This window comes from Lissotriton helveticus, chromosome 6 (genome assembly GCF_964261635.1).
Source record: "Lissotriton helveticus chromosome 6, aLisHel1.1, whole genome shotgun sequence".
In the NCBI taxonomy this organism is placed as follows: Eukaryota; Metazoa; Chordata; class Amphibia; order Caudata; family Salamandridae; genus Lissotriton; species Lissotriton helveticus.
The window spans coordinates 1,623,623,257-1,623,650,079 of NC_136067.1; the positions used below are offsets into that span (position 1 = coordinate 1,623,623,257).

At 49.4% G+C, this 26,823-nt stretch overlaps 1 protein-coding gene across 2 annotated transcripts in view; it reads left to right on the top strand.

The window, feature by feature from the left end:
- The window catches only part of VPS54 (VPS54 subunit of GARP complex), a 624,042-nt gene that overhangs the window by 508,722 nt on the left and 88,497 nt on the right, over positions 1 to 26,823 (top strand). For both annotated transcript variants that reach the window (XM_078649430.1, XM_078649431.1), the window contains exons 21-22: positions 14,622 to 14,702; positions 17,357 to 17,464. In XM_078649430.1, coding sequence (XP_078505556.1) covers positions 14,622 to 14,702; positions 17,357 to 17,464 — 189 coding nt within the window. The remainder of the gene's footprint in view (positions 1 to 14,621; positions 14,703 to 17,356; positions 17,465 to 26,823) is intronic.

Below are 26,823 nucleotides of genomic sequence, written 5' to 3' on the forward strand. Positions count from 1 at the left end.
ATACCTTAACCCAAGATATCGGTTCGAAGAACGGGGAGGATGGGTGGGGCGGTAAGGAATCTAACACTAACTACTGTTTCTTACAGATATATTGTTACCAAATGAAAGTAACATGTGCATCTGAAAGAAACAGGTTAGTGTTAGATTCCTTACCTTAGAATAGATACCCCAGCAATACCAACCCCGGTGGTGGGTATGCGAACCAAGATCACATCAGGAAGTCCTGGAGAACGGAACAGCCGAAAAAAACATTTCTCCAGACTTGGCTGTCTAGGCAGTAGTGCTTAGCAAACATGTGCAGCGAGGCCCACGTAGCTGCCTGACAGGTGTCCTGCAAGGGGACTCCCCGACCCAGGGCAGTAGTAGCCCGAGTGGAATGGGCGTGCAGTCCCACAGGAGGCTCCTTTTTCGCCAAGGAGTAACAGACCTTGATGCACAAAATGACCCACCGAGAGATGGTCCACTTCTGCACCGCCCGTCCCTAAAGAGCTGGTCGTCCACCCGGAACTGACGTGTGCGGTCTAGATAAAAGGAGAGCGCATGTTTTGGGTCCAGACGGTGGAGCCTCTCTTCCTCTTTCGAGGGATGCGGAGGCGGAAAGAAGGTGGGCAAGGTGATGGACTGCCCAATGTGAAAGGCTGTAACCACCTTGGGTAGGAAAGGACGAGTCCTCAGAACAACCTTGTCCGGATGGACAGAGAGGAGAGGAGGCTTAGAAGACAGAGCCTGGAGCTCACTCACTCTCCTGGCAGAGGTGATGGCCACCAGGAATGCAGTTTTAAAGGTCAGAAGACGAAGAGTTATGAAGAGGCTCAAAGGGAGCGCACATCAGATAAGTCAGAACAAGGTTCAAGTCCCACTGAGGCATCACACAAGGAACAGGAGGGAACATGTGTGTGATGCCTTTCAAGAATCTATTTACAATATGGGAATTGAAAATAGAAGGCTGATCAGGAAGCCTTAAGAAGATTGAAATGGCCGAGAGATAGCCTTTGACAGTGCCCGGAGCAGAGCCCTGCTGGGCCAGAGAGAGAAGGAAGAGGAGAACCTCTGAAAGGGGGGAAGAAAGTGGATCCACAGCCTTTGCTGTGCACCATGCCACAAATTTCCCTCAATCCCTCAATTCCCTCAATCCACATCCCTCAGATCTGAATCACTCCATTTGGTGAGTAAGCCTAGGTTCAGGCTGAGCAGGATGGGAGGTCGTTCCTTCCGTGTTCTGGCGGCTGATCTGTGGAACTCCCTTCCTGTGCACATTCGCGCCCTTAATAGTCTGACTCTTTTTAGGCGGGCCATTAAAACTCACTTGTTCTCCCTGTGATCTGAAATTCTCCTCTTTTCAGCTCGGATCTGTTGTGTTGTGTACATGATCTGGCGCCAGGACGCCCCTTTGCTGGGGCAGCTGTTGCGCCTAATAAATGTTATTAACATAACATAACATAACATTTGTTCCACCTGCAGGCGTATACCGTTTTTGTGGAGGGACGCCTGGCTGCCAGAATCACATCACAGACTTTAGGAGGCAAGTCAAATGGCCTCAACTGTCGCCGCTCAATCTCCACGCATGTAGGTGGAGACTGGACAGGTTCGGGTGGAGGACCGTCCCCTGCTGCTGCGACAGAAGGTCCTCCTGAAGAGGCAGACGAATCGGGGGATCGACTGACATGCTGAGTAGCTCGGGATACCAGAATATTCGTTGCCAGTCCGGAGTCACAAGCATGACTTGGGCCCGGTCTCGCCTGATCTTCTTCAGCACTCTGGGTAGAAGTGGTATAAGCGGAAAGGCGTACATGAGACAGCAGCTCCACTTGCGACGAAAAGCGTCTCTGAGCGAGTGCCGCCTTGGAAATTCCAACGCGCAGAACTGATGACATTGCACGGTCTCTTCGGTGGCGAATAGATCTAACCAAGGCTCTCCTCACTGCTGAAAGAGACCTTGCACCACGTCGAGTTCAGACTCCATTCGTGATCCATCATGCACCGGCGGCTTGGCGTTCAGGGAACCTGCCAGGTGTTGAACCACCAGGGTGACGCCCTGGTGTTCCAGCCATGTCCAGAGGTGCAGAGCCTCCTGACAAAGGGGCCACAACCCCACTCCGCCCTGCTTGTTGCAGTACCACATGGCGGTGGTGTTGTCCGTGAACACCTGCACTACACTTCCACAGACAGAGGGAAGGAATGCCTTCAGTGCAAGTCGAATCACCCGCAGCTCCAGAAGGTTGATATGGATCCGGAACTCCATCACAACTACTTGCTCCGGTTGGGGAAGGGAGAGGGATCTGCCGCTGACCCAATCGCGATCCGTGAGCCACCACTGCAACTGTCTCGCGGTGCCCTCCGCGATCAGGATGTGGTCGGACAGGTTGCCCTGATGGTGTGCCCACTGAAACTTCAGGTCCCACTGCAGAGCCCGCATCCGCCACCTGGCGTGATGCACCAGCAGGATGCAGAAGGCCATCAGCCCCAGGAGCCGCAGCGTCAACCTGACCGAGACTCGGGACAAAGGCTGAAAAGATCGGAATCCGAGCTTGAATATCCCGAACCCGCTGTTTGGGAGGATAAACCCGAAACTGCGCCGAGTCCAGAACTGCTCCGATGAAAAGGAGCTTCTGAGAGGGGCACAGGTGTGACTTGGGCATGTTGATGGAGAACCCCAGCGGGTGCAGGAGATTGGCCGTAGTCTGGAGGTGGGAGACGACTGTCTGGGGCGAGCCCGCCTTCACGGGGATGTGGAAATATGCGTCCTGCAAGTCCAACGCTACCATCCAGTCTCCAGGGTCTAGGGCAGCCAGGACCTGAGCTAAAGTCAGCATCTTGAACTTCTCCTTCTGGAGGAAGCCGTTGTCGCTCCGGAGGTCCAAGATAGGGCGTAGGCCTCCTTTGCCCTTCTTGGGTACCAGAAAGTAGTGGGAGTAGCAATCACGTCCTGCTTCTGGCCCAGGAACGCGCTCGATGACCTCCTTGGCCAAGAGGGCCGTAACTTCCTCCTTCAGAAGTTGCAAGTGATCCCCCGACATGCGGTGGTACTGCGGTGGCATGGCTGGAGGGGTCGCCTCGAAAGGGAGGGAGTAGTCCCTTCGGGCGATGTGCAGCACCCACCTGTCCGAAGTGATGGTACGCCAGTGGAGAAGGTGATGGCGGACCCTGCCCCCCACTGGCGTTGAATCGGCCTGAAAACTCAGACTAGGAAGGCTCTGAGGCAGATGCTGAGGAAGTGGATGTGGACTGACCTTGCCGTTGTCCCCCTGCACCGCCACGGCGGTTACCACGTTCGCGTTGAGGTTGGTTCTGCGGCCTGTGGCTGCACGAACGTGTGGGGGCGCCCCTTCCTTGGCCACAAAAGGGGCGAAAAGCAGAAGTCTGCTGGCGCTGGCCCGACAGGCCCAGGACTTGGCCGTAGCCCTGGAGTCCTTGAAAGGATCAAGCGCACTGTCTGCTTTGTCGCCAAAAAGGCGACGGCCATCGAAGGGCATGTCTATGAGCGTGGACTGGATATCCCCGAAGAATTGGCGGACTCAGCCAGGCATGGCGACGGCCACCGTCGTGGAAATCGCCCTGCCCAGCGAGTCCGTGGTATCTAGTCCACATCTGATTGAACAACGTGCTGCCTCCCGCCCCTCAGCAAGTGCTTGAGCGAGCCATGCCTGGGCCTCCTCCGGACACTTGGGCAGCACGTCCGCAACCGTGTCCCACAAAGAGTGGGTGTAACGGCCCAAAATGCAAGCGGTGTTGATAGACTGCAACCCCAAACTCAATGAGGAGAACAGTTTCTTTCCAAACTGGTCAAACCTTTTGGATTCCCGATCTAGGGGAGCAGTCGGGAATGCGGTCTGGGACGTTGAGGCCTGGATCATCAGGCTCTTGGTGGTGGGGTGTACGGACAGAAAGCTGGGGTCGCCCGGAGCCGGGCAGTGGCGTTGGGCACGTTCCGATCCACAGGGGGCACTGTGGAGGGCTTGCACCAAGTGCCCATGAGAACGTCCGCGATGACTTCATTGAACGGCAGCAGAGGCTCCGACGAGCTTACTTGCGGTTGAAGCACCTCGGTGAGGAGGTTAGTCCTCACGGCCCGACAGGAAGCTCAAGAGCCAAGGCCTTGGCTGCCCTGCGCAGCACCACACCATAGGTAGCACCCTCCTCCGTAGCCACGGAGGAAGGAGAGATGAATCCAGTGTCAGGCGATGTATCCAGACCACTGGCCTCCCCCAGCTCATCTGCCCAGTCCTGACTTAACTGGCACTGCTGTGCCATTGGGTCCTCAGACCCCTCCCAGTCCTCCCCTCATCTGTGTCCTGATAAACAGGCAGAAATGATGGAGCAGGGTCCTAGATGAATTGCTCACCCACCGACGCCGGAGACAGCGCCGCTCCGACGCCGGACCCGGACTGAAACTGGGGACGGCGTCACCCGAAGACAGCGCCGGGAGTGATACCATCGGAGTCGGCGCAAGCGGAGGAGTCGTGAGATCAACTGGCGTTGACCGGGATCCAGGCCTGGATCCCCCAGGGTCCTGCGGCGTCGGGACCGAAGTAGACGACGGTGCCGGGGCCGAAGCACCCGACAGCGCCGGGGCCGAAGGGGGCCCCTAGTCAGGTCTGCGGGGCTGGAAGGCGCGCCGACAGGCCTCGACAGAGGGAAGTGAATCCTCATGGCCACGAGGAAATCACGTATCTCCTCTGGCCTTGTATGCAGCCCAGGGATCGGAGGGTATGAGGCCGGATGCGACACCTGCGGCTCCAGCGGAGCCGCTGGTGGTGTCACCCGAACCCTCAGCCGTGACCGACAAGGGGAATCGGAAGAGGGATGTCGCCTCTTCGACTTCTTTTTAGAGTGCCTTGACTTACCTGAGTGCAAGGACTTGGAGCCCGACGAACGGTGTGGGCTCCGGCTCCGCGACCGGCCCCTTGCGCTTTCGCCTAGCTTTAGAGGTCAAGGCCCGGCAGTCGGGGCACGACTTGTCGTCGTGGTCGGCCCGAGGCAGTAGAGACGCCGGCGGTGGGAGTCGATCACCGACCTCAGGCAGTGACAGGCGTCGCACGGCTTGAATCCATACCGGCACCAGGAGTCAATATTGACTTGAAAAGAATAGCCAAAATAGCCCAAAAAGTTAGTCAAAAAATTACTAGGGTACTAGCCCTTCCCGGATCTGCACTTGCTGGTGCTGAAAAAAGAAGAACTGACATCAGCGCGCAAGGGCGGCGTCTAAGTACTCCAACGACGTCATCCCGTGGATCAGGACGCCGGACGCAGAGCCGCAGACAACGCCTACCGACGCGCAAGTGTACTGCTGACGAAAAATCTTTTCGGATCCAGTCTGACGCCTGGGGATATTCTAAGGTAAGGAATCTAACACTAAACTGTTTCTTTCAGCTCTGGTACTTATGAGGGGCAATATATGCCAGCACAGTGTTAACAAGTGTACAAATGACAAAAAAATGCAGTAATGCAATCACAAAATATGTAGCATTATGCAGCATAATTCCCCTGAATAATTTAGTCGACTCGGTTGCATATTTTGGCCTTCTCCTGCCACATAATTTCAGTGGCCCTGTTTATAGTGCTGTAAGGTACCAGCCTGTGGGAGAAAGCACTGAAGTCATTATTTTAAAACAGTATTCACATAGTCTAAGCGAGGCTGCTGCAAAATAATGCAGTGATTAAGATAAAACAAGTTCTGACAAATTATACTTTTTAGTAATGAGTAATCAAACCGTATGTAATGCAGACACTATGGCGTCTCCATTATTACAGATCTCACCTGATAACACATCTACATTACATCTCAAAAAGAATACATCTTTGCCACCATGAAGCTTTAGCAGAGCCACTTCAAGTATTCAGCAAGAGAGAACCACATTATGAGGCAGGGTTGACTAAATTATGCAGCAAAGAAAAGGTAAATTACGCGGCACAATGCGGCACATTTTGTGGTTAGCATTACTTCATTATTTTGACATTTTAAGTCATGGTAACGCTGTCAGGTAAATATTTCACCTCATTAGTACCAGTTTAACACCCAAATACAGCAGTAAGCAACTACAAGATTACCAGTCAATCTTTGCAAATATCTTTTCACTGCTCCGGAACACTTTGCCCCGTTTTAAAAAGCTTTTGTTCCGTTTGAGCAAAAATAACGTTTTTTTTTGTGGTTGCTGAAATCTGCAGATTATGCAGCAGATTATGGATTATGGATTATGAGGCAAATGCATAAACTCATAAATATGTGGAAAACGCTGCTGCTGCAGAAACTCATAATTCCAATGGCCCTGGCTTTAAGTGACTCAATCAATTAACAGCTGGTAAGAAGGCAGGTTTCTTTTTTAACTTTCTGCACTAACACCACACCTTTCGCTTTCAGGCAGAGTCACTAAAAGTCAGCATTAAACATTCAGGGGCAGATTTTTTGTGTGGAAGTGAATTATATGGGGTGGCAGGTAGAAGGCCATCAGGGTTGGTTTCAGATGCAGAGCCCTAATCCTCTCAACCCCTAGGACCTCACAGCAATGGTCCAGGAGACCGAGGAAATGAGCGAAATTCATAGATATTGTCAAAGAGAAGGCCCAGAATAGGGAGCACTGTCTGGGGACTCGTTCACTTTTACATTTACAAATGGCTAGAGACTGCTTTTTCTTAGAGATACCCCAAAGAAGAGGACAATATAAGTGGTGTTTTTTTTTTTATAGGGCCATTCATTAGGGAAGTGGGTACTGCTGCTAGGTGTGTAACTGGCCATTGCTGGTTATCATTAAGGAAGCAGATGCAGCAGGGGGGGCAGGGTTTTGGGGGGCCCACTTCATCACAATTTTGACTGTCTACCTTTACAAAGGGGCATGGGAGCTTATTTTCCTTAATAGCATTAGGACCGAGGTGATGGTCCGTCATGGTAGGAAAGAGGTAAAAGATGCAGAGTAGGTGGCCTGCTACTCACGAGTGTGGTTATCATTAGTGCAACAGGTATAGTTGCTTTGGGGTCCAAGAGTATGAGGGTCTCACAACACCCCAATTATGAGGAGCAGTATGTTTGGGAAAATGTATATGTTTTTGTTTGATACATTTGCTGTTTTATAAGTCTCACATTTAGGTCAGTTTATGAGCTATAGAAAAAGTACTCCTGAAAAAATCTCATAAGCCCTACACGAAGCCAAGTCCCTTTGCTCCCCCCCCCCAATTCTTTCTATAAGGTTTTGGAGGGGGACCCGAACTCAAAATATTTTTCAATGGAAAAAAGTTTGAAGACCTCTGCCTAAGGTGAGGAATCTGCGCAGGGCCGTTTCTAGGTGTTTTGCCACCCTAGGCGAGAAATGAAAAATGCCGCCCCTCCCTTTTTCTACCATCACTCTCTTCCCCCTTCATCCAGGCTAGAAGAATAAATGCATTAGATATAAAATAACTTGTATTCGGTCCCTTCCAGATGGGAACACAAGCAACCCCCAGCCGCATTAGGCCTAATTAAGTCTCATCGGGGAGGTACAGCTTGTGTCTGATGGCACATAGATCACAGGACCCCTATCTGGGTATACCCAATCAACTTAGAGTGTTGCATTGAGGAAAACAAAAAGGTGATTGGTGGAAGACACTGTTGATTACTCAGGCCACACCTCAGTTATTCATTTTTGGGGGTTGCTGATGTCTCTATCAGGAAGGATTCAACTGGTAGTTCACCCAGGACTGTTCCTATTACAACAACATGAAGACTGATCTACATATGAATGATCTTTGGCAAGAGTGTCAAAATGGGAGAAAAAAAAATTGGAACACAGCACGGAGCGATGGCTAACGGCTGACGTTTTTCCAGCATTTTTTCCATCCGTTTATTGCTTCTTGCAGAAAACGGTTTGTTGCAAACATTTGAAGGCAAGTCACCAAAAGTAATTATGAGAATTATAAATTAGAATGACCCCAGAATAACTGGGGAACTGGCTACGTCTGGCTGCCCATTAAAATGGCGGTTAATAGGGACAGAAACTGGGATCTCTAGTTTTCTGAACCTATCCCACCCTGATGCTGAAATTGTCAAGGGGTTGCAAGAGGAGTCTTAAGGGAGTGCATTTGTGATTAATAGCAAGGGATAGCTAATCCGAGAAGAGCCTGTGCTGTCTGTCACCAAAGCAGCGAGTCATGAGACTGGTAGCCAGGTTTCAAAGCAACACAATCTTCTTTAAACTCTCATGTCTTGGTTCAACAGATGGGGAAAACTTGGGACATGTTGGAATCTGCAGCACCAAGCTCTGAAATCACTTCCTGCAACTAAATGGAGCAGGGAAGCTGTTGTTTTTTTCCTGACAGTTCATTTTAAGAACAATTAAACTCTTCCTGGGGGCTTCTAGAGCCTGATCCCAGATCCCACAGATTCTGAAACCAAGTGAGTGTATCAATTATTTGTAAAGGGAGCTTTAATCTTAGAAGCTTTTATTGGCGCTTTAAAATTGAGTCTAGCAAAGCAAAATCAAAGCATAGTTACCATTTGAAAAGTCATATCTTAAGTTCACGTTTGTTTGTTTGAAGCTGTAGATATATGCATGTTTGTCTTTTTAGGTCGAGGGACTGTAGGCTTGGCCATAGGCCAAGACCGGAAGTCCGGAGAATTATTGTTACTTAGAGTGGCTGCTTTATCCCGCCTCTCTTTTCGTCTCTCCTCCATTGGCTGGCTTCCTAAACGGAGGCCAGCCATTGGAGGAGAGATGCGTCACTCCGATTTAGCCCCGTCTTTTTCGGATTCGGGGGCGTAAGTTTTGCTGTTCTTTAGGCAGTGACGTCATCCGTCACTCAGAACAGCAAAACACGCCCCCGAATCCGAAAATTTTCAGAGTTGCCGGCGGCCATTTTGCTATTCGTCAAAGATGAGGTAGGTCGCCTGCTCCCGCTGTCCTCGTTCGTGTCTGTCCGTTCTTGTTGTGACTCTGTTCCATCTCCTCATGATTCACCCCTCTTTGTTTTGTTTTTTTGATGTTTTCAACTTCCATTCTCAGAACTTCTTCTGCTTTTCTAATCGCTCCTTTTCTATGGTTCTTCTGCCAGCGTCACCTCTGCTTCTCTCTCACGGCACTTTCGTTCTTCTGTCGGACTCCCTCCAGGGCCCACGCGCCCGCCCTGTCCATTCTCGCCCCTTCCCTTTCCTTGCCTCGTTGTGAGGACCCGGGCCTGATCATCTGTGCCTTCGGTCCCTCACCAGCCAGGCATGGTGGTGCGGAGGACAGGTCACCAGCGGAGCAGAGGCGGCCAAGCTCGGGCAGCACACAGGCAGGCACGCGGTGGGCCAAACAACACCATGGCAGTCGGTAGCCCCTTCCTTTAAGCGCACCCCCCGCTCCTGCAGCTGCCCCCTCCTCTAGAGTCGTGTTTACCTCACTCTTCCTAGTGGCCCCAGTACGCCCCTCCCTTATACACACCTCTTCTCAGCGCATCCTCTACCCTCCCTTTTCATAACGGCCTTATCTATCCCGGTTAACTCACCCCACCACGATCGTTGAGACCCGCCTCCCGCAGTAACCTATGCCTTCTGACCTTTGTTACCGCCTAAAAGAGATCTTCCCCTAATGGCGTTATAACCACCCCAAACATTAAACTGTAACCATCCACCTGCCTCTTCCCAGGAGCATTAATACCCCCTTTAAGGTGTTTCTTATCAAAACGCTGGCACGTCCTTATGCAAGCAAATCACTCATCCCCCCTCCCCCCCCACCCCCAATCAAGAGGAGGATCGCTTGCACAATACAACTGTACTAAGTTAGCTGTGAAGTCAGTGAAAGCGCGTGCACTAGACACAGACAAGGTTCCAGAGACATATGTCCTTTTCAATCCTTCGGGGAGGGGAAGCCCTTTGCACCTACAAATACGGCAGGCGGGCAAATGCTTCTGTCCCCTCGTCACCGACGATAACACTTTAGAGTCAGCTGCTGTCCTATAAGAGCTCCTTCACCATCACCAGGCTGGAAGTCTTTCTAAAGGGCCCTATTTGGAGGAAGCGCGTCGAAAAAGACATGCGTCTTTCTGTAATGTTTGTGGGTGATTCTCTGCCCGGAACGGAAGCGCACTCCAATCCAGAGGTCACACTGCTTTGACCAACAGTTGTTGCAGTCTAGACTTTCCACTAATAAAAGCCTCATCTTGGAGTTAAGCTATCTACGACGCATGCCCCCCAGGTTCTCAGTAACTCCAATGATCTTCGTACCTCGAGCAACTGCGATGTACTAAACATCGTTGCTCCTTGTGACGTGTAAGCCCCACCAAAACCCTAGCTCAGTCGCCGTAGGAAAGATGCACCTCAAGTCGCGACTTGTGGTAACAAGAGTTCAAGTGTCAACATATAAGTGCTCGCAGGCCTTCAGCAACACACCCATTCCTTTCACCCCTGGTAACCCTTACCCCTAACAACCCCTTTCTCTCCCAGCATTCCATAGCAACCACCCGTATCTGACCACTCAGAACATGTAGCTCCTCATTTCAGCCCAGAAGAGGCACTACACACCTCACTCCATGGACTAAGGGAAATCGCGATCATTGCGTAAAGCACCCCCCCCCACTCGAAACGGTAGCATCCGCGGGCACCGACCTGATGGAGAGCAGGCAGGGTATGGCCAAGGAAGCAGACTAACAAGAGGCCCCTGGGAGGAGGTGTCTGTCCATCAGCTTGTCCCCCTCTCTCTCCTCAGAAGACACCACATGGACTCCTTCACTCACACACCCGGAAGAAGAGTGTTTGCCCACCCCTGTCTGCACAGGAAAACACACCGAATTGCACACCCCCTTACCAAAGCCCTTAAAAGGCAGAGGAAGAAACCACTGTTTGCGTGCGCGCGAGGAAAGCGAGAAATAACAGCAAAACAAATGGTACAGCTAATGAGGACAATTAAATTAGTTATGTTCAAGGAGATGGGATTGCAATCCCCCTCCCCGATCCGCTACTACTCGTTGGCAACTGCTGCTCGCTAATTCATGGCAACTGATTGCTGCCTCTATGCAAATCTTTGTTTAAATCATTTACCTAATTACATGACGGGATTGTTCCTCGCCTAAGGTGACATCATTCTCAGCAATAAGCCCCCCACTTGGAGTGTGGCAGCAATAAGATTTCTGGTATTAACAGCCAACCGGCACCACACATTAAACAGGCTCAAATCTCCCAGTTCTAAGTACTTAGCGCCCTCAAATCGACCCCTGCGATCTCAGTTGCTTTATCTAACAGAAGAAGGGGGCACAGGGAGAAAACGTCGAAAATCAACCGAATGTCGTGCGTAAGATGCTATAATGAAGTCAATAGTTTACATTCAGCGCCACGCCATTCATTTCCCTTTAAAATGCAATGATAATTAGATGGGTCATAAAATGCTCTTCTTTTCATTATGACTGATGAAATGCACTAAAGCTGACAGGGTATTACCTGACGGTAATTAGGTTTTGTCATGAATTAAATTATTTGAAAGCAGGCTATCTCCCCAATCATGCAATTTACAGAGAGTTTTTTTTTTTTTTTATCTGTGCTACAAGAGTGAGGGGGACAAACAGTTTTCCCCACTCTCTTTACAACCATGCATTATTCATACCTCAGGGGGAGTGTGGGGAAGAAAAACAAAAAAATGGGTGCACATGAAGAAAGAGGCCGGCCCCTTAAGGCTCTGAGGTGATCAGCGTCAGTGACCGGCGACAATTAAATCCAAGTGCCCGAGAGGTGATCTCGTGAGCACGAGGTGGAATGTAATCATCCCATGCTTGCACTTGGCAAAAAAAAGGGGGTGGGGGAGCGGACACACAATTAACTCACAGTAAGCCCCAATTTCACCACATCAATGCTTCTTACGTTCCCATCTCAATTCCCCCCAAAAGGTTAATAATGGAAAAAAATAAAACACACATTTGGAGTTTCGACTGTGTGTGGCTCTGACTGTGTGTGGCTCTGTCTGTGTGGGGCTCTGTCTGTGTGGGGCTCTGTCTGTGTGGGGCTCTGTCTGTGTGGGGCTCTGTCTGTGTGGGGCTCTGTCTGTGTGTGGCTCTGTCTGTGTGTGGCGCTCTGCCTGTGTGTGTGTGTGGCGCTCTGCCTGTGTGTGTGTGGCGCTCTGCCTGTGTGTGTGGCGCTCTGCCTGTGTGTGTGGCGTTCTGCCTGTGTGTGTGTGGCGCTCTGCCTGTGTGTGTGTGTGTGGCGCTCTGTCTGTGTGTGTGTGTGGCGCCCTGTGTATGTGTGTGTGTAGCGCTCTCTGTGTGTGTGTGTGTGTGTGTGTGTGTGTAGCGCTCTGTGTGTGTGTGTGTGTGTGTGTGTAGCGCTCTGTGTGTGTGTGTGTGTGTGTGTGTGTGTGTAGCACGTAGCGCTCTGTGTGTGTGTGTGTGTAGCACGTAGCGCTCTGTGTGTGTGTGTAGCTCTGTGTGGATAGCTTTTTTTGTCGGTGGCTGTATGTGTGGGTGACTGTCTGTGTGAGGGTGGCTCTGTGTAGGTGGCTCTATGTGAATGACTGTGGGTGGCTCTGTGTGTGTGTGTGTGTGGGTGGCTTTGTGTGTGTAGCTCTGTGTGGGCGTAAATGCAATAGGTCATGCATTTGCGAGCGATTAAGCTATTGGCATTGTAAATGACAATGCCATTTAACGATTAAGCTATTGGCAATGTAAATGACAATGCCATTTATTTATGATTAAAAAAAATAAAAATAAAAATCATGAGCAATGCCAATAGCTCTACCTTTAATAATGCCGAGACCATTGCATTGTAAATGCTTGTTTTATTTGTGACTCTAAGGACACTGCAAATTTGTCTTTGATTAATGAGATTTCATCATTATAAACTAGCCTGGTGTTCTAAGATTCTCTCGTTTAGTGTGGCTTCAGGTATTTGGCTAAGATCCAGTGTCACACGCTCGTCGCAGGTGTTTTCGCACATCTCATGGATTGTCAGCACTTAGAAGCAGGTCAAAGAATGCTGTCTTAACGACTTTGACAATGAGAGACAAGGAGGATTAACAGCATTGTCTGGTACACAGCTAGGAGGGACAGAGGCTTAACACGTTTGGTCATGGCACACACATACTAATTTAAGAAGACCACAGGCCCACCACTCTGCTGCACGGAAACGTACCTCTGTTCCTAGATTACTACTGTATAAAATGGCGGATGAGCGCATACTTGACAACTTCTATCATTCATGACACCACTTTCTAGTTTGTTCGCCTGTCTCTGGGGCCATGAAGACGAGCTCGGAGACTCACAGGTCTCAATTACAACATTAACAGGCCTTGGTCACAGTGAACACATTAATGCATTGCATCCGAAATATTTATATTTTTTTCATCCACGTTCGCAGCAGCCTTCGCTGACTGCGCTGACTCACCGGTGCACTGCTCTCGGGGTGAAAGTCACGTACGGCTGTACGTCCACGGCTGTGTGACAGTAGTATTAGTAATTAATTCACCATCCACGTCCACCAAGGAACCAGAGCAGTGCGCCAGCCGACAGACACACAGTCCATCCCCCGCGCGCCGAGAGAGAGGGTGGTGCGCGTCACCGTCACTGGCTGCAGAAGCGCTGATCACAGATTGGCCAAAAATGTTGCCCAGGGCTGTCATTGGTAGCGCTATCCCGCGCTATAAGATTGGCGGCCCTGGGGACCCACACTTACACTGTTCTGTTACCGTGTCCCGCTCCACACACGCCACTATTCTAGGGTGAGCCGCCAGCCCGCCACTATTCTAGGGTGCGCTCTAAGCTGCGCTGCGCAGCAGCATGTACAAGCAGCTGGTGCGCTTGCACAGTGCACTCCACTCGGTGCTGCTGCCCGGATGATTTTTGCCGCCCGGATGATTTTGCCGCTCTAGGCGGCCGCCTCGTCCTGCCTAATGGCAGAAACAGCCCTGAATCTGAGGTTAGAAAGGAGTATCTACCAAAAATCGCTTTACTGAAGGTAAGTAACTTGTTCTTTAGGTGGATTGCACATAGGACTTTTGAGATCAGTTCAAATTATCCTTAATATTATCTGGGGTCAGTTCTTATGCTATCCATAAAACATTAATTATCCTGTTAATTTGGTGGCCATTTGTGTGAGTTCTTAGGCCAATTCAACATGTCTTTCTGAATTTCTTTGTTAGTATCTATCCTATCGATTTTAATACTTATGTGGAAAGTGAGGCAGTGTTTGGCCTTTGGATAGAACTGCATGCAGTGCATCATTGCTCTTCTTAACTTGCCTGATTTAGAGAAGGAACACAGTTATTAATGATAAATAGCTCTTAATGGCTTCTAGTCTCACCATTGTCTTAATTGTATTATGAACAAAATGAGTGGAGTACATTGACCTTCCATGTCTAAATAATTTTCTGGCATTGCCAACTTCTTTAATAGTGCACCAAACTCTAGTCAATGTTACAAAAATACATTGGTAATCCCAAAGTAGTTTTTAAAAAAAGTGAGCAAAAAATAAATACAACTAGGTTTCACTTTAATATTTACATTTTCTGACATTGTGACTGCCCGTATTATCGAAGACGTTGGGAGTGAAGACTATCTCAGTGGTTATACATATGAAAATTAAAAAGAATTCTACAACTTCAAACTACACAAGTACTATTCACAGTTGTCACATAAATTAATGTTATCTTAGTGTTTTTAAAAAGTATTTTAATTCCAGCTTGTCTTCTCCGTAGGACTATCATGACCATGTAGCAGAAATTTCAGCCAAACTAGTAGCTATAATGGATGGCTTATTTGACAAACTCTTGTCAAAGGTAATATTTATGCATGTTGATTATTGGTTTTATATACACTTCATAATATAAATTATTCAACCGTAAACTCTCTATTTGTTATATTTTTTTGTCATATGTGGAGGATTCTTTTGTGATAACAGTTATGCAAGTTTTGTGATTTCGATTTCAGAAATTTTGATTTTTGATACCAGGTGCTGAGAGTTTTTTTAATTTTTAAATGCAATACTGTATGTGGAGCTTTTTGTGTTCACTTGGGGTCTTGTTTTACTTCTTTATAGTTTATCACATTTCTGAAATTGCATTCAGGTGGGGAAAATATAGTATATCCTGATACATCAGATTTTGCAGCACACAACCAAATACCAGACCATTCTTAGCCTTCCACTTTCTCTGGTAAACACCGACACGGAGAATCTTCACTCAGCTTCTTGTGACTGACTGAAGATCACTGCTACTTCCTTGGCCGAGATACTTTGGTCATCCTTTTAAAACCTACGGGGAATAATAGTTCTGAAAATGGCTCAAACTTCAATAATAATAAATTTAAAAAAAATAGAAAAGGAGAGAAAGCGCAAAAGAAAAGCCTTGAACCAACACTTGAAGAAAACTGTTAACACAAACCTGACAAGCAGTGACCTCATCAATTATGTCATGCTTGGTCACTGTGATGTCATGTGCATCACTAGGGTGGGACTTGTTATGATTTGGTCCTCGTCTTATTTGAGCCAGAACCGTAAACAGCATGTCATCCTCGTGCATGTGTCCGTCGCTTGCTTTTGTGAAAGGTGATGGAGCTTGTTGATAGTGCAATACACTAGTGGAACTCAACTTCCTTGGTCAGGTGCTTGCAGGCAAAACAGTGGCCATATTGGAATAAATTATATAAATATATCTATATAGATATATATGTATTATGTATTATAAATAATATTTTAAGAGCAATGTCCAAATTCACTCCTTTGATGTGGGGTCAACTCCAACATATTTACTACTGGGTGAAAGAATGCTTCCTGTTACTGAATATAGAGCTGCACCACGCCGCCCAATAGCCAGAAATTGCTATAATGTTTTCTCAGGTCCTTGGGATCAGTACCAGCTTTTGATGAAGCCTGGACTTTGGTATAATGTTCATCACCGCTTCCGTCTCTGGTTTGGCCACTGCACTGATCAGTAGTCGTCACTAGCACAAATGGGCATGCTTAGCTGAATATTAATGAACTGTACTGCTGGCCTACCAATGCACATCTAATTGCAATCTTAAGTATTTCACGTTTGATCTACTGCAAATGGCATACATAGGTCTTGGGAGGGGAGCTGAGGAACACTTGGCTGCATAAGCAGATGACAAGATTGTGTCAACACAGACGAATTTGCATTAAACAAACTCTAAAAGCCTTACACTACTTTCCCATTGAGTACAGAGTACAGGCTGTACACTGTACAGTGCCTTCCAGATGACAACTGTTCTCAGATTATTTAACAAACAGCAGGGAAGTTCCCAACAATCCACTCAGCAACATATGAAGCATCTAATTCCAGTGGAAGTCGCAATTATGACTTCATCAAAGCTCACCCTAACAGCACACACAAAAAAACACCTTCGCCAAACCAGCATTTGATGTAAAACTGTATCAGATCCAGAAACCAAAGATCTGTCCCGAAAAGAGCAATTTAGACTAGTGGTTCTTAACTTGTGGTCCGAGGACCCCTGGGGTCTGTCACATCTGCCCGGGGTGTCTGTGGCTCTTTAGTGAATTGTATATTAGCAGACTTATAAAGCACTTACGCATAAAAAGCAATATGTTAAATTGAAAATGTTAAAACGCTCTTTAAATGTGAACGAATTTAAAGTTGGAGACTAAAAACTAAGTAGCTGTCCTTGGCAGCAGCACAAGTACAGCAAACAGTTTTATGGGCGATCGGTGGCCTCATTTGGAGCACTAGTATAATCTGACAAAAAACAGAGGTTGCATTAGGAGTGATAAAAGTAAAAAGTGATCTGCTACAGTCTAGCATATGACTTTGTATTTTCGAACTAAAACCCAACGTTGAAACGCCACAACCTCACCATAAGATTTCTATTGTTTTACATTGTTTTGTTTGTGAATTAAATAGAATGTTTAATAATTTATGTATATTTTTTCCTGTATTTTGCGTATTTTTTGATGATCCAATCGTAGAAATTGCTTAGGCTGAGGTCCCGGGCTCTCAAAAATAATTCAGTGGGGGCTACAGATGCGAAAGGTTAAGAACCACTAATTTAGACCGTGCCATTGGTGATTTCCCGACCATGCTCAAGTTGTGTCCTATTATTATAAACCTATGTTGTCCATAGAGCACTATTAGACCGCATGTTGGCTGCCAAAGGGACTTAATATGTATGTTTACATTTGTTAATTATGAACCCTTTGGACTATTAAAAAATGTTGACTTCATTCATCATTAGAGAATTTTTTTTCATTTTCCTCCTTTGCTAGATTTTAAAACCTATTCCAGTCTTTCTAGTATATTGGCATAAAATATGTATAATGTAACCTTTTAATCAACCTTTAGTCTGCAGTGTTTCATGAAAATCTTGATAGAAGAGTCAGGAACGTAAAAATAAAAGTGTTGTATTGTAAAATCAAGGAATGCGTGAAAAAGTGACGGGTTATTTATATTTGTATGAACAGTATGAAGTGAAAGCCCCAGTGCCCTCTGCCTGTTTCCGAAATATTTGCAAACAGATGGCGAAGATGCATGAGGCTATATATGATCTTCTTCCTGAGGAGCAAACACAGGTGAGAGTTCTAAATTGAAATTGAAAATTGTTTTGTAGCATTTTTTCACCTTTAGGATTAAGCTATTGCCGACATGATCAGGTAGTGGACAGGAAGTTGCACGAATCTTGACATTTTGCGCCTCTTCAAAAAAAGTGCTCTATTTTTTGGTATCATGGTACATAATACCTCAGTGTAAGGTGAACTGGTCCTGCATTTATGCAAACTGTTACTTTCCCATGTTGGAATAGGAGCTACCCTGCGAGCAGGGTCATAGGGGAGCGACCTATGACCCTGCTCGCAGGCAGGTCGCTCCTCACGCTGCTGCACGGCTCTGCCTGTTTTTGCCTAATCTTGTATTTTTCCCCTGTGCCTAACTTGCTTTCTTGCCCAGACTTGTTTTTATTCCCCTATGCTTGTACTTGCTTTCTTGCCCAGATTTGTTTTTATTCCCCTGTGCCTAACTTGCTTTCTTGCCCAGACTTGTTTTTATTCTTCTGGGCCTGTACTTGTTTTCTTGCCTAAACTTGTTTTTCCTTCATGGGCCCAGTTCTCCTGCGGCCCCGCCCATTTTTCCCGCCGCGGCGTCCCTGCGGCCCCGCCCACCTGTAATCCCATTCGCCGCCCCGCTCCCGCTTCCCAGCTGCTCCTCCCTCCCACATCCCCTCATATGGAAGCTGCTACGCGGCCGCTATGCGACCGCGCTCATCGGGCGCGCCGCTGGCACACCTAAGGCAAGCCCATCTGTGCCCGTCCGTTCCTGGACCGCGCCCAGCGCCAGGACCCCTGGACACCACGAACGCCACGACGCCCGATACCGCTACGATGCCAGAACCCTCCACGCACTCAACACCCGACGATCACACACCTGCTTCCTGGCCGCCCCGAAGCGCACCCACGGAGCTTTCACCTGCCAGAACTGCAGCTTCACAGGCATCCGCCCCACCATGCTGCCGACCAGGAAAGAACCCAACCACCTCAGATGCATCCTTCACAACACCCGCTCCGCCCGAAACCATGCCATTGAACTCAGGGACCTACTCGACTCAACCTCCCCAGACGTCGCCTTCCTGACGGAGACCTGGCTGAACCCCGCCTCGGCACCCGACATAGCCATAGCCGTCCCGGAAGGCTACAAGATCACCCGCAAGGACCGCACCAACAGAGCGGGAGGAGGAATCGCCATCGTCCACAGGAACACTCTGAGTCTCGACCAACACCGACGACACCCTCAGCACCGCCGAACACCTGCACTTCCAGATGCACACTGACCCCAACACCACCCTCAGAGGAACCCTCATCTACAGACCGCCCGGACCCCGACCACAGTTCAGCGACTCCATCGCCGACTTAGTCAGCACACATGCCCTCGCCTCCATGGGCTACATCCTCCTCGTTGACCTGAACTTCCACGTCGAGAACAATGACGACACCAACTCCACCACCCTGATCGACAACCTAGCCAACCTCGGACTCAGACAACTCGTCACAACACCCACTCTGCCGGTCACACGCTTGACCCTATCTTCTCCGCAAGCCCCCACGCCTCCTTCAACCATACCACCGAACTCCACTGGACCAACCACCGCTGCATCCACTTCACCTTAAAAAAAACACCATGCACCACCGCACCCAACAGATGCCTCACCGCTGCTGGAGCAAAGTCACCGAAGACCAGCTAACCACCACCCTCGCCCAGAGCCCACCCGCCGACCATACCGACCCCAACACCGCTGCCCGTAACCTCAGACAGTGGATCAACGACTGCGCCAACACCCTCGCCCGATCAAGAAACCCTCCAACAATCATACCAACAAGAAAGCCAGCTGGTTCACTGAAGACTTCCGGGCCTCCAAGCAAACCTGCCAAAAGCTGGAGAAGATCTGGCTCCGTGAACGAACATCGGACAGCCAACGCCGCCCACAAGAATGCCACCCGCAGACACCATCACCTCATCAGATCCGCCAACAGGGCCTCCTTCAAAAACCGCCTTGACAACAACGCGCACAACAGCAAAGAGCTCTTCAACATCGTGAAGGAACTCTCCAACCCCAGCTCCAACACCAACGAAGTCCCACCCTCGCAAGACCTGTGCGACTCGCTGGTCACCTTCTTCCACCGCAAGATCAGACATCCATGACAGTTTCAACGCCACGACCGCCCCGACAACCACTGAGACCTCCGCCCCCACGAACACCATCCTCACCAACCGCCTGCTCTACTGGACCAACATTAACGACGATGACACCATCAAGATCATGAACACCATCCACTCCGGATCTCCGTCAGATCCATGCCCACACCACATCTTCAACAAAGCCAGCACATCCATCGCACCCCATCTCCGGAAAGTCATCAACACCTCCTTCGAGACAGCAACCTTCCCGGAGAGCTGGAAGCACGCAGAGATCAACGCCTTACTCAAGAAACCCAAGGCGGACCCCAAGGACCTCAAGAACTTCCGGCCCACCTCCCTGCTCCCGTTCCCGGCAAAGGTAATCGAGAAGACCGTCAACGAACAACGGACCCGCTACCTCGAGGAGAACAACATCCTGGACCCTTCCCAGTCCGGGTTCCGCAGCAACCACAGCACCGAGACTGCCCTCATCGCCGCCAACAATGACATCAAGTCCCTGCTGGACAACGGAGAAACGGCAGCCCTCATCCTCCTGAACCTGTCAGCCGCCTTCGACACGGTCTGTCACCACACACTACGAACACGCCTCCACAACGCTGGGATCCAAGAGAAGGCCCTGGACTGCAACACCTCTTTCCTCTTCGGCAGAACACAGAGCGTCCGCCTTCCCCCCCTTCTGCTCCGAAGCCACCGAGATCATCTGTGGCGTACCCCAGGGCTAATCCCTCAGCCCAACTCTGTTTAACATCTACATGGCACCGCTTTCCCATGTTGCCCATCGGCACAACCTCAACATCCTCTCCTACGCCGATGACACCCAGCTGATACTCTCCCTCACCAAGGACCCCCACACCTCCAAATCCAACCTTCACAAAGGAATGAAGGCCGTTGCTGAATGGATGAGGAACAGCCGACTGAAGCTGAACTCGGACAAGACGGAGGTCCTCATCCTTGGATCCAACCCTTCGGCCTGGGACGGCTCCTGGTGGCCGACCGCACTGGGAACCGCTCCAACACCCACCGACCATGCACGCAACCTAGGGGTCATCCTCGACTCCACCCTCTCCATGACTAAACAGGTCAACGCCGTCTCCTCCTCCTGCTTCAACACCCTCCATATGCTCCGTAGGATCTACAAGTAGATCCCTACTGAAACGAGAAGAACAGTCACCCAGGCCCTTGTCAGCAGCAGGTTGGACTATGGAAACGCCCTCTACGCAGAAGCCTCGGCCAAACTCCTGAAACGGCTCCAATGTATCCAGAACGCCTCTGCACGCCTGATCCTCGACATCCCTCGCCGCAGCCACATCACACCCCACCTGAGACCTGCACTGGCTCCCGGTCAACAAGAGGATAACCTTCAAGCTCCTCACCCACGCACACAAGGCACTGCACAACAAAGGACCAACGTACCTGAACAGAGACGACTCAGCTTCTACACCCCCACCCACCAGCTCCGCTCCGCCGACCTCGCCCCCGCTACAGTCCCCCACTTCTGAAGAGCGCCCTCAGGCGGCAGATCGTTCTCCCACCTCGCCGCCAAGACCTGGAACACCCTCCCCATCCACCCATGGCAGACCCAAGACCTGCTGACCTTCAGAAAACTCCTCAAGACCTGGCTTTTCGAGCAGTAGCAGCATTCCCCACCCCAGCGCCTTGAGACCCTCACGGGTGAGTAGTGCGCTTTACAAATGATATGATTGATTGATTGATTTTAACAGGAAGTGGAGCAAATCTGGTGTTCCAGTACTCTTATAGTGTTATTGACTGGTATGCAGACTCCGCTAGTGTTTGCTTATGGATGCTCTATAACTTTATGTTGTTGGCCTGAAAGCAGGCTCTAGGTTGTCGACTGACATTAATAGTTTGCATAGCAATTATTTTCTTTATTCAAAAATGTAATAATTTTTGCGTTTAGACACATTTAACAGTTTCTGATAAACCACAGCAGTTCAAAGCAGTACAAAAAGTTGCAATAAAAGTGGTCCCGTAAAGTTTCGTACATACCAGTAGCATACATATGACAACAGTATGTGTTAAACGACTTTGTGGATTTATCAGGGTGGAGACAAAAATACAGGCAAGGACATGTTTAACTTAGTAAACCCCAACCCTCCCACCCATGAACTAGGCATAGTCATAGTAAAAGTGTCGTTATCGGTAGCCTTATCATAGTTGCGTTGTGGGACTATACCAACAAGAGTTAGAAGCATGTCAGGTGCCGGTTTCAATTGCAATGTCAGGTGGGGAGCCCAGTTCAGGCATAGTGTTACGGTGCGTTATGCTGTGCTGCGTAGGTGGTGTGCAGGTAGTGCAGCCTAAATATCTACAGGTTCCAAGGCTTTGAAGGATTATAAAAATGCATCCCATTCCAGTGCTATGGGTTTTTTCCTTAAACCCTGGTATTCTTGGCTGAGTGCTCCACTCTCTGTCATCCCCCATTTCTCTACTTCTTCCCGCCACTGGGAAACCAAGGGTGCTGTTGAGGATTTCCAGTGGCTTGTTAATCGGCGTTTCACCAATACCAACACCAGATCTGCAAAACTTCTCATTACTTTGTCCTTTGGGTCTAGGAAACACGCCAAAAATGCAGTGCTCCATCAATTGCCAGTGGTTTTGTTCGGTGATTTCCACCAGGGTGGTGCTAATGTGTGACCAATAAGAGGATATTAAATGGCAGTCCCTTAACATGTGCAAATGTTTGGCGTCTGGGGCCTGACATCATGGGCATGTAGATGGGGCTGTCGGGAACATGGTGTGGAGTTTATGTAGCGTGAGGTAAGCTCAATGTAATAGGAAAAATGTAATGAACTTAAATTAGGAATTATGTGAGATTTTCCAGGGATATTCTAGAAGGATGGCCATTCCTTATCTCGGAAGCCACGGATTAGGTCCTCTTCCCATTTAGTCTGTAACACGGACAAAGAGACCAGCAGGTGTGTACGGAAGCCACAATCTATCCAGCTACCCAGGTGTCTTCCATGTCCTATTGTATGCAGCTCCTGGACTAATTCTTGTGGGGGGGTTGTGGTTTAAGAGCCTCCTAGCGCCCAGTGAAGGCACATGTGATGCTGGCATGGGTCAAAAAAAGAGTGATTGGTACGACTTGGGTATGAATAAAATGTGTATTATTCAGAAGGAGGCTATCTGTAAAAAGGTTGCATACTATGGTGTCTGCACCTTGCACCAGGGTTGTAGTCTGCTCGCTGTCAGGGTCCCAGAAGCAGTGGGGAGGCTGAGTAGGTATATGTTTGGGGCATAGGGTACTCGAGGAGTGGTGTAGCGCAATGCTATTTTCCAATTACGAAGGTCATCCATAGTAGTAAGGGACTGTCAGCTGGTAAGGAGGAATCCAGACAGAATATACTATGGCGGTTGCACCGATTTAGGATAGCATTAGTGTACCCGATCTCTGTCAAGTTTCAACCAGCTAGCCCGTATGAAAGCCACTGTAGTTGCCCAGCCAAACAGTTTGATTTGAAATCTGGTGAGCCCATCCACCCTTTGTCGGGTGGCAATTGAAGTTTGGATAAACTAACCATGCATCTGCCATTGCCCCATATTAGGTCAATTAATAGGGTATTAAGTAGTGTAAAAATCTGACCATGGACTACAGCTGATATGTTTACAAAATGGTAAAGTAGGCCCAGTAACATCAACATTTTGGAGAGGGCCTGTCAGCCTGCCACTTAGAGTCCCCATTAGGATTGCGGGCGGATCGCGATCTGCCCGCCGGATAGCCCCTATCACCCCGCCTTATTACTAGGGCGAGGGGCTTTACCGCCGGTCGGATATGCGACTGGGCGGAGAAGGGCCTGAATATGGTGGCGGTGCCTTGCAGGCACCGCTAGCCATATTATGATGTGGCATATTTCATGCCTTTCCATGACGGAAACTCCGCCATGGAAAGGCATACAGCATTTGCTACGGACCCTCATTCTTTTTTTGACTGGCTTTTTTCGATGTCTTGTTGAACGCTTTGGAGATTTTTCTTCTGCCGTGAAGTTATGTCACCCAAGAAACCGACTGGTTTCAAACCATTAGGGGCCAGTCACAGGCAAAGTCAGTGGCAGACACCCCACTTGGTGTTTGTGCTGCTTCGAGTTGGCCCACAACTCCCAAGACGTGTGAGGAGTGCTGCGCCATGCATCTCGTGGCGCTGACAGAGCGGTCCCTCGGGCTCCTGGCCGGCAAACCTCTGTCACATCAACGACTCTCGAGGTCTTGTTCAAACGAGACACAGGAACGTCGGCACACTAGGCCCCGCAAGTCGGCGGAACCTGAACTTGGGTCTGCTCCGTGCTTCCCCAATTTTGGTGGAGTGACCCACACCCAGCTGAAGGAGTTTTATGAGGCTATGTTCCTAATTTTTGGGCGGTCTGCCCTTCTGAAGCACCTTGAAGCCCCATGGGCACCGAAGGGGCCCCTACTGGACCCACGCTGGCAGGTTCGCCCCTGGATTCGGAGTGGAGTTGCCGGCAGAGACAGAGTCCTTCTTCGTTCCTGCTCCAGTGCTGATGATGCCAACACCCCTAGGAAGTGCTGCCCCATGTTTATTCTCGACACAGAGCAAGATGGGCATTGTCTGATGCCGACCGGGTCCATGCTTCCTGGAGCTGAGCCAGGGTCTTATTTATTTGATGGGCTTGGAGAGAGAGATAAATGGGAGAGGTCTAAGGACCCTTATGGTTATCAGCCACCAGAAGTAAAACAGGACAACTGATATGAGTAGCTGACGGAGGCCAGTGGGTTATCTACCTTACCCGACACTGGTCAGGTCTCTCCTCATACTGTGGCAACCGAGAAGGGAGCCTCTTTAAAATTTTTGCATCTGTCACCCCGAGTGGGATGGGTATGCTCAGACGTGAGTCCCATGCTCTCCACACCACTGGAGTCAAGCTATCCAGGCTGATGAAGGCTGATAGCCAGAAACCGGTCCTTGGATGCTTGATTCCGGTCCAGGAAAGACATGGCTTGGCAGTTCGGGCTGGACTGTTCCCATGAGGCACAGGGTCAAGGCTGATTTGCATATGGCCATGTCTGACCTGGGGTGGTGTGGAGTGCAAAAAAACTATGGATTTAGGCCCAGATCTCTGTACTGGGGTGAATGTATGACATTGTTCTGCATTCTGTCCATCAATTGTTGTTTTTGCTCTTTAAAATGGTGGCACGTAGGGCAGCTGAGGTTTTGGACCTTCAGTTGACCACAGTGGCAGGACATAGGTGTTTCAGCCGGGAGTATCCCCTTCTGAAAGCTTACTCCTGTTTAACAAAGCCCTTATCAACATCCTACTTGGGGCCTGGTCAAAGCCCTTCACAGGGGCTCCTGTGCCTAGGACAATTGCCTGCCGCCATCTCCCCGCTCCTGGGGGACCCAAGTTTCCTAACCCAGTACCCCACCCCAGAGAGTTTTGTAGTCCAAGCCTTCACGTGCAGAATTAACACTGGTGCATTCCCTACCACTCCTCCAAATATGGAATCCAAAATGCTGGATAACTTTGGCAAGAGAATGTACTCTTTAGCCAGGCTAGCACTGCGTTTAGTGAACACTGCTTGCCTCTATTGGGCCGTTATTACAATATGGGAGTCGGTTGCGCAAGTGCTGCCTCTAGCCTCGGAGGATGCTCGAGCCGTACTCACTCTGGCTATTGTTGATGGGTGAGATGCAGCAAAGTTCACCATAAAGTGTGGGCTCAATACGAGTGACTTGATAGGCAGAGCAATTTCATCGGCCGTGGCCTTGCGGCACCATGCCTGGTTGAGAACAACTGCCTTTTCTGAGGATGTTCAGTCTTCCCTCGCATACATTCCCTTTGATGGCTCTCACCTCTTTGGAGAGAAGGCGGATTAAGCGCTTGAGCTTTTTGAGGACAGCAGAGCTATATCCAGGCCCTTGGGCTTGTCTATGACCCCTTGTCAACCCCAATTCGCCACAGAAGGGGTCTCCAGCTGCACCCTTATCCTCCCAGACACCACGGCCAACAGGCTTTCCAGCCTTTTCATAGCCGAGGGCACGGGTCTTGTAGACAACACGGGATAGGCGGCCAGTGGTTGAGTCAGTCCACCACCCCGATATCTGCCGCCTCTAAAAGCCTGTTTAGTTTGCCCTCCGACCATCATGGGAATCCAGTGGGAGACAGGATACGCCATCATCACCTGCCCTGCTGGTGGTCAGTGACATTAGACCACTTGATTCTCCAGATCTTCCAAAGAGCCTACTCCCTCCCTTTTGTGGCTACCCCGCAACCCACTTGCGATTGGGTGACAGAGGACCATCTCTCCTTGCTCTGTCAAGAAGTGCAGGCTTTCTTGGCCAAGAGAGCCATAGAGAGGGTGCCTGCATTAGAAGTAGTTCATTGTTGTTATTCTTGTTAGTTTCTGGTGCCAAACAAGAATAGAGGACTTCATCCTAACCTAGACCTGCACCTTTTCAACCTCTTATTGAAAAAGAAAAAGTTAAAAATGCTCACTCTCACCTAAGTTCGGTCTGCCCTAGGCCCGGGAGACTGGATGGTAGCATTGAAATTGCAGGACACGTATTTCCACATCCCCATCCTGCCTGCCCACAGGCTTTACCTGTGGTTCCCGGTGGGCCAAGAGCACTTCCAGTTTACCCTGCTCACCTTTGGCCTTACCAGCGCCCATTGAGTGTTTCCCAAAAGTGAGGGCGGTGGTTGCAGCTCATCTGCGGAGGTCAGGGGTTCCAGTCTCCCCTATCATGACTATTGCCCCTCCCCAGGCAGTCATCTTCCACCTTCAGACTACAGTTAACCTCCTACACTCACTGGGGTTCACTATCAACATACCAAAGTCACACCTGACTCTCTTTGTTATGTTATGTTATGCTATATTTGTTTTTATATAGCGCACGGCTACTCAAAAAGAGTGTCCCGGCGCTTTAATAATGAGACCTACAGCAGAATAACACAACACAGTGATAAAAACAGCGTGGAAAGCATAACAGAAAAAAAGGAAAGAAACAACCTAAAGAGCAAATAACCAAGTTTTTAAACCTTTCCTAAATGCAAGTAAGCTAGTGGCTCCACGGAGTGTCAGCGGCAGGGTGTTCCACAGCTGTGGTGCCAGCAGTCCAAAGGAGCGGCCTCCAATGCGGGCTCTTTTTACGCGCGCCACCGTCGCCAAGAACAAAGATTCTGATCTGAGAGAACGGGCCGGATGGTAAAAGGCGAGTCTCCTTTGGAGATACTTAGCTCCAACAGCATGGAGGGCTTTATATGCCAAA